The 17,031-nt window shown below is 39.0% G+C and overlaps 1 protein-coding gene across 10 annotated transcripts in view; it reads left to right on the top strand.

Moving 5' to 3' along the window:
• tns1b (tensin 1b) overlaps nt 1–17,031 on the top strand; it is a 271,589-nt gene that overhangs the window by 158,843 nt on the left and 95,715 nt on the right. For all 10 annotated transcript variants that reach the window (XM_037539401.1, XM_037539398.1, XM_037539400.1 and 7 more), the window contains one exon: nt 16,379–16,417. In XM_037539401.1, the coding sequence (XP_037395298.1) occupies nt 16,379–16,417 (39 nt within the window). The remainder of the gene's footprint in view (nt 1–16,378; nt 16,418–17,031) is intronic.

Here is a 17,031-nt window from a genome sequence, read left to right on the forward strand (position 1 = left end):
TCCATCTCCTTTTGACACCTATGCACACTTATGTCCTTATTACCTCATCTGATCCTGCTCCAAATACGTTTGCTCTGTCACTCCTGCTGGTTCCACCATTCAAAGAGACAGCGGCATGGTACGCGTTTATCGAGACATGCTGAGAAAATAACTTCAAGATGTTCACATTCCCCGGTGATAAGTAGTGTGAAGAGAGAAGCTCTGTGCCAGCTGACAAAATCCAGATAAAACAGCTGAAGAATCTCAGCATCCAGGAGAGAGGGTGAGGCATATTTTTTACGCTTTCACAAGGTCACAGTAAATTAGAGGGAGATCTTCAGAGGTGAGAGGGTATCATGGGGGTTTTGACCTTCTTCTAGAACAGTAATTCCCAATCGTGTTCTTGGAGTGTTCCTGCTCTGCATGTTTAGAGCCTGTTTACGCTTGTCATTTTATCTGTCTCATATCCAGATAAGACTGCATTCCATTTACACGTGGCCACATAAATGCGGCTTTGTAAGGAAATCCATTTTGCATATGTGCTGCTTCTCCTATGTAAATCCAAGAAATTTAAGAAATTGGAATTTCCTGAGGTGATGCCAGGCACCAATGAGCAAGCAATTTTTTTTTCTATGCAGTAATGCATTTTGTAAGTAAATGAGAGAAACAAGCTCCAGTTTTTAGGACACATAAGCCTTTATTTACCCTAAGAACATGGTTCATTACTGGTATTTTGTTCATGCTTGCAGCCTTTAAACTTTTTTTTTATAACCAGGATACACATTTCCCATTTGGCACGAACATTCCGTTTAAGAGGATGTGACTTCTTCAGCAGGACTTTTTGCATAATAGCAGCAACATGCAAGCACAAAGAAGCAGTACACTGCTAGAATCTTAAAAAAATGGTATGCTGCTAGAACCACCTGCTAAAAAAATATGCACTTCTATGGTGTTTTCCACCTGTGAAAATTGAAAGCTTCACTGTGAAAACAACAGTAGCCAATATATTATTCAACTTTCCTGGTAATGTGTCATCTTCAGTTCACATGTGAGCCATTCTGATAATTTTGCAGGAATTGTATTAGGTCTTGTGCAGGTTGATCACCGCATCAGTCGTAGTGGGACTCGTAGTAAGCACTTATTAATTAGCTGATCAGTTGTATCAGGTATGTTAGAGCAAAAAACACTGAAATATCCTGCGCAGGGCTGCTCCAGGACCAGGTTGGGAAGAAGAGAAAGCCAGGAACACAAGCTTTGGACGTTCCTGTGGAGGAGCTCAAGCACTGGGAGCTGTCAGGGGAGTGCAAGGTTTAGGTTTGTCTTCAAGGCTCTGCTACCACTCTAGTGTCTCTGCTGTTTGAAAGCAAGCCAGGGCTGTCTGACTCCATTGTTGATTGGTGCAGCCTGGCGGATGGCACAGTGCAAAATTTGCCATTGACGAAGTGTCATGCAAATTGGGAAATACGAGTGGGGAAATGCAAATGGTAAAACATGCAGAGAGAGAGAAATTGAAAACAGCTCTTGGAATATAAATGATGGTTTTATGCCTGTGGTGTAGACATCGTCTTGGTAACTTCCTTGCTGAGGATTAAGAAACGGATTCAGTGGAAATGCGGCTCTACAGATTAATGCTGTGCATTTTAAAAGTGCATAAGATTAGCATGAAGTGGATGCACTTGGATGTGGCTCTGGGCCATTCCATCCGCTATACAGAAAACCATGTTCTAGCGAGGGTGAAGAAAGTTTTGATGAGAAATCTGGCATCAGGTCCATATTTATTAGCTCCACCTTGCCTATAATCATATTCACAAGGACACAAGGCTTGTTTCTAGTAAAGTTTTAGAAATATGACCGGAGAGCAGCTGTAGAGGCTTGGCAACCTTTAGCATCAGTAAGGATGCCAGAGGAAGTCATTTGGGGCAGAATTAGTGAAAGCATCCTGAATTTAATTTGAGGCCAATATCTCACACTGCCAGTTCTTTTGAAAAAGGGGGTACAGTGACCCAGAATGCATTCCTGATGTATGAATCTAAAGGCCCATGCTGATAAAAAAACTTTTTTTTTTAAAGAAGCCCATTAATCATTATAAGCCATAATAGTCTGCGGTCACAACATGGTCACTCTGGTCTTGACTTAGGGCCAGAGTCTGTTCAAGCCAGTCTCATGCAAGATGATTGGTAAGATTACTGTCATATTTTTCCAAAATACTGGTAACAGAGATCAGAGATTAGAAGCATGCAAAGGGTATTTGCTATAAAAATATGTTGTTTGGTTATTTACCAAGTAATCTTGATGGAAAATCCACAGTGGAGGTCCACTGGTGAAGAATCCGTTTTATTCCAGCATTAGAGCCAACACAGTCCTTCAGTTCTGACAGAATCTTCCACAGTTAGACACAAAAGTGGCAACATGCCTTAATAGGAATGTTAGCTTGTGTTTTTTGACGATGGCTTATTTTTTAGAATTGCGGCATGCAATCAGGCAGACTGGTTTGTCTCACTGAATGGATTTTATGGAGTAGTGGTTGGAGTTGGAAACACAAGGCGAGGAGTAAAAATGCCCTTTTCCGGTCTCTCATATGAATTCCCCCTGCCTTTGACGTGGTGTTTTGCCCTGATGAGGGGTTTACATTTGAGGCTGAGTGGAGCATTGTCCCCAATAATTACCCAGCAGTGCCAGTCCAGCAGTCTGCCTGTCCCATTAGACCCTGCTGTTCCACTGTTCAATATTCTACCACCATGAAGAACTGATGTCAGAGCAGCCTTAACTGACCTCTTCAACAGCCATGGGCATAACTTGTGGTCTGCTGACCACTAATGCTATGAAATGGTATGCAAATTGTGAGAATTTATAGTTTGCCACATTTACTCTGGCATGACGGTGAATTTGTATTGCACTATGATGACTGAGTTTTGAACTCTATTACATATTGAGTTCCTATCATGTAAGCAGCTAAACATGATCAGTCAATTTGATTCTGATGATCAGATCTCCCAAAGCCTGTTAAACGTCAACAGCATAGATGGGCAGATCTGCTGTTATTCACCCACAGTGCACAATCCGTCATCTCAGAGTGGTGACCACATCGCTAAATGACTTCCACATGTGCTGTGGGCAGCTTCGATCAGAGCTGGTCAATCAGAGGTGATTACTCCACAAGCAACTTGGACTTTGATTGCTCACCGCATAGATACTTGTTCCTGTCTCCCTTCCCACTGACTGAAAATAAGCCTGTTTTTCTTTACTACTTGACCATGAGTTAGGCTTTTATGACAATCCCCTTTCTTGATATGCTGTTTTTCTTTTTGTGAAGACAACTTTGCAGCTGTGTTTCGTGCAGCGCTTCACACAACTGATGCCTGGACACCTGTAGTAAACATTGCTTCTTCTTAGTGCAGTTACAAGAGCAAATAGTGCAGCTGGGGGTGAGATTTAGTGTTTCAGTAAGCAGTGGAGTCTTCTGTCCCACTGTTTTCTATCCATCAATCTATCTATCTATCTATCTATCTATCTATCTATCTATCTATCTATCTATCTATCTATCTATCTATCTATCTATTTATTTAGAGTGTAGTGTAACATAAATGTACACAATTTTCCCCTTATCCCAGAAAGTTAGAGGGCCCACATCCTACTTTTTTCATTGTATTGTATTGTATATTTTATTTATTTATTTTTTTTCCTGGAGGTCCATATACTATGTTTGTATGGTTTTATGTACTAAACACAATTATAATTCCTAATGAATTGCTTCCTCTCTTTATTGGATAGAATTAAGCCATCTGTTTTTTACTGAAAACTGCTTGTAAATTCAGCATGAATGGGTGGAGCTGTAGGCTGAAACATATATACTCATACATATAATTACATTGGATTTTCTGATGTTACAAAAACAGTGAATTCCAAACAGTTTGGAAGCTCACTTTTCATATATGGATTGGAAAGTGAACCGAATTTAAATTACCTTAATTTCCACTTGTAAATCTCAGAATATCTTCTCAGTCCTTTGATTTGAGCCTATGATGTTTTGGTTACTGGCTCACCTCTTTTACCGTAAGGCTACTAGCCATCCCCAATCAAATGTAGTAGATCAACTGTATTGTTTTTGCTTGTTACTTCTTTTAGATGATAGTAGATCACACTGTTAGAAACCACCTAAACAAGTCTATTTGAGAATACGATCTTGATGTGGTTTGAGGCCAGTATGCAGTCTACGCAGTGCTAATTGGTGACATTAAAGCTTCTATTACAGCCTTACCCAGAGTTTAGACAGTAAACATGTCCTAGCTTATCAAGTACATTTGATAACTACATCTGAGAAAATTGTGCACGTTTGATTTTTGACAAATTATTTTAAGCATGTTGTACATTTGCAAGGATTCATGCATTTCTGTGATTATTGCTTTGTCTTGCTGTTATACGTCTTCCGCTGTATAAGTGAGAGCCAGGCCGAGGAGGATTGTTCAGCTTATACCTCTGGTGGTGTAACACTGCCTCAGGAGGCTGAAGGTGTTCTGGATAGATTGATGATATGCACTCTGGGCCTGTATTCACAAATTATCTCAGTTTAGATCTGCTGATCTAAGAACGGATCCTGCCTGTGTCTGCACTCATTTCAGTTAAACCAAAAGCGCATAGATCAGCATTCTGAATTCTCCATTGCTAGAGGCTGTGGAAAGTCACAGCTCTGTTCTTATCTCTTCATTTTACTTTGGTTCAGAGTGGTGGTCTTTCAGTCATGGACCTTATGTTTTTCAGGAGGTTCTAGTGATGTTGAGTCATTGAGCATGTGCAGTGTGCAGACCATTCCCAGCATAGCTGAACGCAATGTGAAATATTTCTCTGGGAACAGTGGATGTGCGCCAGTCATGGAGGGGGTGAGGGGGGGCATGGGAAGAGTTCTGCACTCCCCCTGCCCCAAACAACATACAGCCCCCCTAGCCGACCCCACCCTATCCTAAACTGCATAAGCACGGAGCTCTTATCAGGCCCTGTCTCCCTGAGGAATGTTTATAGAAAACAGGCTCATTGCAAAGGTTTCAGTATGGAGCTGTTGTTCTCTTGTTTGCCTTTGCACTTGATTTATGGGCTGGGTAGTGAAATAAAGCCAGGAAAAGCAGCCCTGCACTAATATACAGCATCAAGCAGTGAGCTGTTGTTCTAGCCACATCTGTAAAAAGACCCTTATTGGACTAGAGTGCGGCTGACTTTCTGTGTCCTCTTTTGTGGGTAAACTTTATGTAGCTGTAAGTAGAATTGTCAGTAAGTGGGCTACTATTATTTACTGACAATGTTTAATTGCTTACGTAATCTTAGCTAGCATATTTGCTGATTATATTTGGTCAGTTATGTAATACATGCAGTACATTTAAAGCCACAATACATCAAATAATTTGTTAGATTGATTTGATATTTGATTTATAACAGTATTGTATACTGAAAGCATGATTTCATAGAGTGCTAAGAACGAGTAATTCCCTAAAGAACTTTCGGGAACACTTTATTAGGGTGCTGTTCATAAGACTACATGACATCTACATAAGGTTGTCATTACAACTGACATAACCCTACATAACTGTTTATAAATGCTTGTTCCAATAAGCGTCACTCACTGTAAAGGTTACATTTGCCAAGTTTGAGCAAAGTCAGCTAAAGTAGCCTTTATGACAGATGATGCCTGTAAAGAATATAGTAAAGAATGTATTTCTCTGGCAAATTATATGTTGACACATTGTACACTGAGAAGAAAACAGCTTCTGTGGAAGACACTCGAATCTTCCTAATGATTTTGGTTGCCTATTTTAAATAATAAAACATGTTCTCAAGTATATCACTCTGTGTGCTGCTATTTTTTATGCAGTGCTCTTACTGTGGTTTTATTAATGTTTTGGGCTTGTTTGGAACCAATTATCCTTGTAGAAAAAAAGCAACTATAGCAATAAAATTGTTCTGACATATGTTTCTGCATTTGTTAAAAAGCATTTACATTTATCCTGAAGTATTCACCCAATAGAAATGTTTTCAAATGGTTTAAAATGACAAATGTACTAACTGAACCATGTAACACAAGTGGAGATTTGTATATGTTTCTTTGTAATTGGCCTCAGTTGCGCTTAAGTAAGTGAGAAACGAGCATATCTATTAAGGAGACCCTCCTGAATAAAAAAGTTGTAGATAACTCTGTATGTCTGTAGCCTTCAAAAGTAGAGTGCAAGTTCTCACCAGCCTGTGAGGGGTTTTCTCCAGCACATAACTCTTCCACTCCAGTGGGCTAAATGCCACCTGGACCTACTGACATCACTGGCTTGTCTAGGCCTGTCAGAGTTCCTTGTCAGCACACATATACATGCAAGGTGCCCAGAATGGTCAGCAGTTTACCCTGTCACAGAGATGAGATATGCTTAAACTTAAACTGTAAGAGCTTGGATGTATGGGGATATGTAAAGCAGCTAAGAGGGTTTGAATATATGGAGCAGCTTTGCTGATTGTGTCCGCTCTTATTGTCCACTTGCTGTTTTAGAGAGGGATTGCATTTCAATAATTGCCCTCAGTTGCTCTTAAGTCTCCCATGTGATTGGAGATTAACCTTTCTCTTGGCCCACATGTTCTTTCTTTCTTTATGTGGAAAGGTCTGGGAAATGCTCCCTTCCCTCTGCACGAACGTCACATCCTGTCTCCCCAGTTGGTTTGTTTTCCAGTGACTTAAGCCAGCAGGCATATCATGAATAAGTTTACATGTGAAAAAGACAATGCTGGCAAATGCATTCACTCAGCACTGGAAGAGCCTGGCAAGCTACTTTCAGAACCAGAAATGAGATTTTGTTTCCAACAATTGAGTCCTGGTTCGAGAACAAATGGAAACCCTTAGGTAAACTCGTGGAGCGCTTTTTTTTTCATGCAGATTGTAAACATAGCACGGGGCAGGTCATGGAATTCCACTGAACTTGTTTTTTTAAGAAACAAGGCAATTTTCCTCAACCCAGTTCCCTAATAAAATACATGCCAAAATGCTGGTTGGAGACTTTATTTGCCCACTGCTTCATGACTTTCACCAGCATTAACAATTTAAATGACCATAGTGATATACCAGAGCTGCTGCTATTATAAACAGACATGCTATATTACACGAATAACATGGCTCTTCCATGATTTTCCTTCCAGCTACACCAATAAAGGCACATTGGAAACGTAAGCGTGCCTTTGTGCTGGCCAGACGCATTTGGAGAAGGCAACAAAGGAGTCATGTTTTTCATTGTGAGAGTTGTGGAACATGAGTAGAGGGAGCAGAGTGAGAGGGATAGAGAGAGAGAGGAGTGCTGAAATGTCACTCAAGCAGACTCCCCTCTCTCTCCACCCTGTGTCGTGGCTTTTGTTTATACCCAATAAGTCCATTCCTTCATTCATTCCACTTGGCACTGTCCACCTTACCTGTATTTGGAAAATTGTTCTGTTTTTAGTTACAGTGAATGGATGTGATTTGAACGCAGGAGCGCTTCAGCGCCAGCGTGCCAGACGCATGGATTATTTCAGCCTGGATAAACATGAAAGCGCTCACGGAAAAAAATACTGTGTGTTTATGCAAGTGTTCAGATTGAAGATCAGAGTAGCCATGCTTCCATCTTCAGTGCTGCACTGACCACAACTGAGCTTCATTTCCTGCCGTTCACGTCAGGGGACATTCGAGAAGCATCGTGAGCACGTGTTCATGATGGACTTGCCTGAACTGGCAGAGGTGGAACATTTGGAGATAAGAAAGCATCTTCCCTCAAGAGTAAGAGTGGCTGAGCAGCCAGCACATGACCCCCGCTGTTCTCTCAGTACGATGGGTCATGGTTTAATTTAGTTAACACAAGCATGTAAGGAATGCGAAAACATAATTACCCCTTATTATACTGCACTCATTTGTACACCCTGATAGTATCAACAAATGCTTCCACCCTACACTCTCTCTCTTTCTCTCTCTCTCATTCCCTCACAAAAGAGAATACAGAGGCTTTGTATTGCACCACATGCCAGACAAGAGGTTTGGGAAGTTTTTTTTTGTGTGCACTGTTTCCCTTCTCTGCCCCAAAAGCCTTCTGATCCCACCCACGTGATTAGCCAGAGAGACTGAAGGAAAAAGGTCCAATTGCAAAGCAAAACAACCTTCTTATCAAAGGGTTTTTCATGGGTGTTTATACTGAAACAGTGTTCTAATCATATTTAATGTTGGAATTTGAATAGTTAACAATGATATGTTTGATTTTCTTAGATTTTTTCTTAGATTTTTTTTTGCTGATTGTCTTTTGTATCAATGCAATGAGCAGTTTGGAGCAGTTTGATTATTATAAGTTTCAAAATACACTGTACTTTGTACTGTACTGTAAAAGGTACTGTTTTTACAGGTTATTTTCCATATATGGACCATGTACACTGGGGAGTGAAGTGAATATTATGTAAAAAAAAAAAAACTTGAAAAAGTAGTAATGTTTACATAGTGCATCAAACTGATGTATTGAGTTGGTAATACAAGATACTTGGTCTTAGGCATGTGACCTAATTAGACTAATAAGAAGCAGAAAGTAAAGTAGTTAACATAGCTTGGAAAATATGTGCATTGGGGGATCCACCTTAACACGTATAACCTAGTACAAGATTAGTGTTGGACGGAAGCTGGAGGAAGCATGTCAGCAGTTTTATGGGAGAAATGAGTTCACACTAAAACTGATTGGCCCTTAGGCCATAGTCACGCAATTAAGAATAATGGATACTGAAGTCTCAGGAGCGCTATGTCCATGACTAGGAAGCACATGCTTCAGTGCAGTTACGTCTGATGGAATTTACTGTGCTGTATTTTCCTCGTTAATCTTCGGGGTGCTCCCGTCCTTGCAGGTGGAGGCTCAGTGAATCAGATCTACCACACTAACCATCAACATGTCTTTTTTCTCCTGTGAGAAATGGCCTACTCTAGTTTTCGTGTTACCACAGACTAGTTCCAGGGTGTTTTCCTAGCCATGGTTTCCCAATGATAGACTTGTGGTCCTCCACTTTTAAGAGTTCACCTGTGTCCATTGCAAGATGAAATCAGTTTGTGTGCAGTGTGGGATGGGTTGACCACGTGCAGCTTTCAGGCACAAGGGGTATTCACTCCAACTGCAGACACTCTGTGGGAAAGGCAGCTTATGGTCCAGAATTTCAGTAATGTGTGTGGGTGCAACTCCTGAAGGCCTTGTTGTTTTGAGGCATGAGGATGAGAAGGGTTAAGGGTTTCAAGTCTGTCTCCCAGACTGTAACACTGAGCTAGTTCTTTTCTATGTTAAGTTAAATGAGATTCAGTAGAGATCTTGGCTCTTGGCGACCTGTTGACTAGATGCTATCCCTTGCAGAAAAACCAAAACAAAAACATAAGTGACTTGTTGGTATGAAAAACAAACAAAACAAAACAATCAAAAACAAAAGACATGTGACATCATGCACACATGAGTCCATCAGTGCCCATATTTGATGTTTGATTTGATTATGGAGAACTTCAACATAGCTCGGTTGCCCTCCAAGATGACCTTTGGAAGAAAATGATACAGTAGAGACATTCCAGAGTCTTCAGTGACAAGAGGGACCCCAGATCCCAGGGCCAAAACAAGGTGTTGGAATACTTATGGGCTGCAGGTAGAGGAGCTGTCATCAACATGAGCCTGCCATCAGATCTAGACCAGGTGATGGAATTTTGAGCTCAGATAAGCTCTGGCTCATATACTTAGTACTTGATACAAGTTAGGTTCTATAGTTTTGCTTTGGCACGGTGATGAAAGCAGTTAAATCGGCTGAGAAGAACTAATTCTATGTCAACATAGGGGTCATGAAAAGGTTCACTCTTAGGCCTGTTTTATACACACTTCCTCTGCGCAGTGCAACAGCGTGATTGCTACAGCTCAGACACTTTGGCCATTCAAACATAAAGTAGCCATGCTTACATGCAGCCTGATATCCCGTTAATAATCCAACTAGTAGCTCAATTGGAATAGAACATGTCTGTGTATACACCCCCCACGGAATAGACTAGTCTGATTAAGATCATTCTGAATACAACTTTTATCCAATTGAACGATTTGGGAAATCCTATAGAAGAATAATAGCCATTTAAATGTCGGTATCTGATTATATTCCCAGTCAGGAAGTTTAAGCATGTTCTGTGCTTGTGCATTTGTGTCATAATAGAAGTTTAATGAGTAATGTTTAACATGGCGGGAGCTGAAAACTGGTGTGCAGAAGAGACGCAGTTTATGCTTCAAACTTTAAAAGACTTAAAAACGGCAGGATGGATGGCAATAAAGTTTGCAACATCAAGCTGTTCAGACAAATATATGAGCAAATGAATGACAGCGAGTTAAAATTAACTATAGAGCAAATTAAAAACAGATGGAAGTTTTTTAAATCAGCGTATTACGAAGCTAAAAACCAGAATGGTAAAAGCACAGTTTTGCGAAATTATGGACAAATTTGTGGGAGCTCGACCTCCTGCTAACATCATTTCATGGCTATTAAAACATAAACAACCAGCTGAAAATTCAACAAACTCTGTCACTATCATGGTAATGCCTACACTAAGTGGTACTTTATGCGTGTGCATCATTTTGGATGTAAACAGAGACTTTCATTAGATTGTTGAGTAGCGTGTGCATATAAACACCTCAGTCTTGATCTATAAACCGAATGAATTCAAACGGATTGGCGAAAAACTTTGTGTGTAAACACAGCCTGTGTTTGCTTTTTGGAGGGCTAAATTCTACAGAAATCTTTTTTTTCTAAAGGATAAATGGTCAACTCAGCTCAACCTTGATAAAACTATAATTCATATAAAAACACAGTAAATTTGTCCACCTGCAAGGTTTCTGATTTGTCATAATGGTCATAAATGATAGAACTTCCTTTTTTTTTTTTGTATTTTTTCAGGATTTTGTTTAATTTTCATTGGTTGTTATAGTTTGTCGCTGTTTTATCTTTGTGGCATGTGCAGCATGTGGAAAAATAAGCTGAAAGGGTATTTTCAAATTGCTGCACCAGTTCTGGGATGCACTGTTTTTCTGCTCACTTGAGCTCTGACCTGTTAATATGAGGACCAAAATGAAAAGCAGGACATTGTGTCGCTCACACAGAATTAGGATATCGTTGCTGTTGGATATGGGAGGCAAATTCTGCCAAAAAGGAAATGAAAATGAAAACAATAAAATCTTAATGCAAACCTTTTTTTTGCCATTTCTTTTTCCAAACATCTGCACAAATATCCTGCCAGAATTGAAAATGAAATGAAATGCCTTCATTTGCAGTTTGATTTTTCACATGAGCATGAGCTGTTTGTGACAAAAATAAAAATAAATTGAAAATGCATATTTGTCATTTCATTTTAGTCGTTATTCTGGTTTTTCACGGCCAAATCTAAAATGAAAAAGCTAACAGACAAAAGAAAACACAAGCTTCACTTTGGCTTTTCATAGCAATCGGCTGCAAATCTGACAAAATTATAATGAAAATGTAAAATGGATAAATCAACAGCAAAGTGACAGTTCATGATTCCGTTTTCGTCGTGGACACGCTTTAACTGTCAGAATGAAAAGGAAAATGAAAACGAGCATCAGCACCACCTGCTGGAGATTCACTTTTCATTTTCCAGTTTTCATTTTCTTTTTCTAACTGACCAACATGCAAATATATGTTCATTAGTACTAGGTGGGGCTATGGGGTACAGAGGTTTGCATTTACATTTCATTGTTTTCATATTCATTTCCTTTTTGGCAGGATTTGCCTGCCATAGCCGGGACAAAACATTGCATCTCCATTTTTCATTTTTTTTACTTTTGGACATGATTTAAAAACATTGTGTGAACATTTACATTGTGTGGACCAAACTGACTTATAAAACATGTTTTTTTTTCAGAGTTCCATTGAAGTTAAGTGTTTTTCTTCTCCTTTAAAATACAAGGAAATATGAGGCTTGTTCTGATAGCCACAGTGTGTTCAACATTCCTTACAGTCTAATTAGAGATAAGGGAATAGCAAGGATCTCAGACTATGGAGTTGGTCAAAAGTATGCTTTACAGAATGAAAGTGTTAAGGGTGATTGAACATCAATTTCTTATACAGTAATATTGATAATTCATAATAATAAATAGCATTACATTAAGTAGGCACAAATTTTTGTCCAGAATAAAATTATCAAGCTACTTTCAAACATACAAATCAAAAATGTTTATTCGATGGTCCATTTTGTATACAGTTGTATACAGATGTTTGGGCACCCCTGGTCAAATGACATATTTTATTGATTTTCTGAGTGAAAATAAGTAACATATCCTCTACAGAGAACACTCTACTGCACATTTTAAGGATCAGTTTCTGTTTACTAGCTAAACTGAATATACTTAAAAATAAAGTAAAATGTGGCCTGTGTAAAAGTTAGAGCACAGTGTACATTCTGATTTATTTATTGTTTTAAATTTAAGCAAGTTAACAGAAATTGTGCACTAAGGTTTGCAGAAAAATACTGTATTTAAGTGTGTTCTCTGTAGAGGATGTCTCAATTTGTTTTCACTTAGAAAATCAACAAAACATGTAAGTTGGCCAAGTATTTTTGTACACATGGTTCTCCAATCACATTTCACTGTGTTCACTGTTTTTAACAATGACTCTAAATCTCACCTAAACTGCTAAATTGAATCATTTTTTTTTGTAATGTATTAAATCATATCATAAAAAATCTTAATTGTATTGAAACAAAGTAAGAAAGAAAGTAAAATGTGTCATGCTGGTGGTTTTGAAGCTTGAGTGAGTACTGACACATAGTGACTCAGGCTGCTGAGGGAAGGAGGGCTGTGCGTAGGTAGAGCTGATGTCAGGAGAAGATATATGGACTTATTTTAACCAGAGGCAAAGCTTTACAGTATTTCGAAATCAGCATCTCCTGCGCACAGTTCCCTGACGAAACCACACAGTTTAACCCTTTCCTCAATGTGTTTTAAGCTCAGATAGTCCATATCAAATGTATCTACACATAATGAAAACAAAAGGTTCATTCTTATCAGTGCTTTTGTTGATAGTGCTTGTTCCAGCTGTTGTGTTTATGGTCCATTTAGCTAAGCTGATCCTTGCGGTGGGAGAGAGCTGGAGATTTCGTAGCGTTTGTGTGTTTTGCACACCCACATCCTCAGCTGAAATAACATCTTTCAGTAGGACGTATTTTCAATCAAATCAAACACGAGCGCTAGTCATTCCTGGGCTGTTTCTCGTAGCTCCAGTTAAGTTCAAAACATCCTCTTGATGTTCTAAAATAAAACAGCACAATTAATCCTGAACAGCATTGATCAAGCTTGATGTAGCCATCAGAGAAGAATCTTGAACGAGTACAGCTCTTTTGGACTTATTTAGAAGTATGCAGAATAACCCACCATCTCTGTTTTTGCTTTATTCCTTTAAGACTGTATTCAAAAGTGCATACAGAGAACATACTGTTCAAAACTAAGGTGCCAGAAGGGGTTCTTTGCTTAATGCCTTAGAAGAACCACTTTTGGCTCTAAAAAGAACCTTTCAGTGTTGATTTGTTTAAGTTAAAAACAGTCTGAAGAGACATTTTTAAAGAACCTCCATAAATTATACAAGTTCTAGAAAGAACCCTCACATTGGTATACAACCTTTACATCATCTTGACACTCACAACTCACAAAACATGTTTTTTAATGGAACAAAAGTTGGTTCTTCTATGGTATTGCCCAAAGAACTTTTGTGGCACCTTTACTTTAAGACTATACTTCTCAGATCAGTTTTTCTTTCCTGAAAGCACCAGAGCTGTGAGATCTTGTAGAGACCTTGATTTATAAAGCCAGTGTCAGGGAGGACTGTGAAATGTACACGGCAAAAGTCAGTGCAAATGGTAGTTGAGAGGCACATGTGTATATTAACGTGTCAAAGCAGTGGCAGGGAGCTGATCTAATCCAGGCTATGGAGAATCCCTCTGGATGTCTTGTCTGTATCACATTTTCATTGCCGGTATGGCTGCACTGGGTGGAATTTGTACGCTGGCTGTCAAAGGTTTCACAGACACCCAGCTTTTTAAGATATTTTTAATAAATGAGTATGTCATGCTTGTCAGTTTGCAATCATTTAACATGACTTAACAGACAAAGTTGTTTATATCTTGCCATTTTTCTTTGAATAAACTGCTGATAAAATCACTAAATTGAGAATAATGATTTTCTACCCTTGTTTCAGTGTCACTCTCTGTCATTATGTACAGTTTTTAGAGTTTTCAGGAGATATCTATGAGCAGATTACATATAAAATAATCCCCTTCTATGAGAAATGGGAAAGAATAAAAAAATAAGCAAAAAAGCAAGTGAGAAAACTGGACTCCTAACAAGCATGTAAGACCTAGCTGACCACCAAAACAAAAAACATAAAATAAGCAGCACTTAACGCTTTGATCTTTGAGAGAGGGGAGACAATCAAGCTCCACTCTTGCTTCAGATCTGAAAAAATCCACAGGTGTTTCTGTCCATCCTTCTACTGGGAAAAGACAACTCAGTGCTGAGAAAAAAGCATAAACATAAAAAGAAGAACAATGAACTGACCAACCCAAAGTCCAGATGTCAGTATCAGTGAATGTATTTGGGATCATGTGGATCATGGGAAGCAGAAAGCTGAAAGCAAGATTCCTGATTAGAAAGGAAGCTGTAAAAAAACATTGAATGGTCACACTAAATATTTTTTAAATGATGTTGTATTTAGTTGATGAGGCTTCAGTGTAATTATCTGTTAAATTGATGTTTTTTTGTCTGACACCGAGTAATAAGTAACATGTATTTATTGGTCATTTGTTGGTCTGATTTTTCAGATTTTTTCACAGTAGTGTGTACTTTTAACTATAGTTCTGAAAAAGTGAAAACATTATTTAGTCACAACACACACTTTGATGAACAAAACTCACACTTTGATGAACAAAACACACACTTTGATGAACATGAACCCGAGTGTTGCAAAATATACCCACTTACAACAACAAACAACAACAAAAGTCAGTGTGTGCCGAAATGTGTGACGGGCTGTGTGTCTGAATGGAATTTTTCCCTCATTTCACAGTGCAATGACATTCAGCACAGGCCACTTTTGTTTACCTTCTTTGTCTTGACCCTGACGTTAGGGTGATGTGAATGGACGCTTGTGTTAAAATCTGCAGCCAGGCGCCCTGTTTGGGTGTATGCAGAGAGCTCATCTTCACATCCAGATCTGCTGTGTTTCACAGTTCATCTTAATGTTCTAACCATGGCTGGGCGAGTGATTATCCTCCTCCATCCTGTTTATGGAGCACAGTGGCCATTTGTTCGTGGCAGGCGTAGGGATTGGTCATGGCAACGGCCAGAGCACTAATCCTATTAGACCGTCCCTCGGCAGATCATGGGTTCCTGCAAAGCAAATCGTCTTTAAACATCACTGACTTCCCAATCCCATTTATAAAGCAGAGAAAACAAAAGTGCAGCTGATGTCTGTGCATATGATTCGCTGTTGATTCAGTAAGCTTTTTTCCACTTGAAACACATTGGATGCATCTGCCCAGTGTACAGTGCTAAGTAAAGTCAGAGGCCTTGTGTTATGTAATTTCCAGTCAAAGGCCATCAAGTTATTCATTTTTTCAGGAGATGTTTCTGATGAGATTAGATGTAAGATAATCCACTTGCATAAGGAAGGGAATGTCACAGGAAAACAAGTGAAAAAACAAGAGTTTCCAAAGCTGGAGTTAAAAATGATCAAAATTTAGAACTTAAATGAGACTCCTAACAACTGTGCAAGACCTGGTACTGTACTCAGCTTTTTTGAGAGTGTTAAAAGCTTTTTTGTGGAAGGATGAGTAGAGGTCCAGAAGAGAGAAAAAGTATAAAAGGCAAAAAAGAAGAACATTTGCAATAGAATGCTGAAACTGGACATTGGATTGTGAAAAGCAGAAAATGCAACCAACTTCTAAGACTGCACATGTGGAAAAATATCCTTGTACATTGAAAATAAATGAAAGTGAATCTCATGAAATGAATGGAAGCTAAAAGTTTTCTGCTTTTCCCTGATAGCGAAAAATGAATAACCTGCACTTAATAGTCGATTGACTGGAAATAAAGTAAATGAAGGGTGGTCTTGCACAGGACAGTGGAACTGTTCATTGATAGATAATTTGTGTCACGTATCATATGGTGTATAGTGCTGTAAGCTGTTAGTTCATCTACAGTGTCGTTATTTCATGACGTCCAAAGATGAGCCAGTTCCTGGCTTATTATGTAATATATTCTGCACTAACTTGTAAACGTTAGTGAACTATAAGTTTGTCATTGTTGCTCACTTACTAAAGATACTAAGATGTCTTACCACATCTTTGTTTGTGTTCCAGGTCTCTTCATCCTGTGTTCCTGCTGCTAACTACGAACTGGTAAGAACATCTCTGCTATTGATGTGATTCTGATTTGAATATTTTTCTAGAACATTATATGTGATTTGAATGTCCTCAGTAAATCAGGTAGATAAAGGAGTTTGCTTGTTTTGGGGATCCACAAGAATCGGTCCACATTCATATTCATAGAAGGAATTAAAGAGTCAAATCTGAAATAGGCAGCTCTTGGCAAGGCCAGATAAGCCTGAGGGGATAGCAAAGAATAAACGATACCGAACAGATCTTTCCCTTTTTTGGTTTAAAGTGTGTTATTAGTCTCAGCAGGGTTTTTTTTTCCTCTCGTGCTCTTTGGCCACATTTATTTTTACTCCTGGCAGTGCAGTACGTACTCCAAGAGCATTACCTTTTCTGCACTTTCAATAGCTTTTAAGTTGTTCTCTGTGTTCTCAGAATCAGTGTAGCTTTTAGTTTTTGACACAAATCAAAGTTAATAGTTTTCCCAGTGTCAAAGAGATTTGTGCCTTTTCTTCTTCTGCTGCTGTTTCCAGTTAGAGGGCTGAGTTCGTAGAAGTTGTTTTGAAGATGGCAGGTATGCGGGACGGCTGTCTACCTGCCCAGAGGAGCAGCCCCTCAGGCAGCAAATGCAGTCATTC

The sequence above is a fragment of the Pygocentrus nattereri genome, chromosome 6 (assembly GCF_015220715.1).
Source record: "Pygocentrus nattereri isolate fPygNat1 chromosome 6, fPygNat1.pri, whole genome shotgun sequence".
NCBI classification, from domain to species: domain Eukaryota; kingdom Metazoa; phylum Chordata; class Actinopteri; order Characiformes; family Serrasalmidae; genus Pygocentrus; species Pygocentrus nattereri.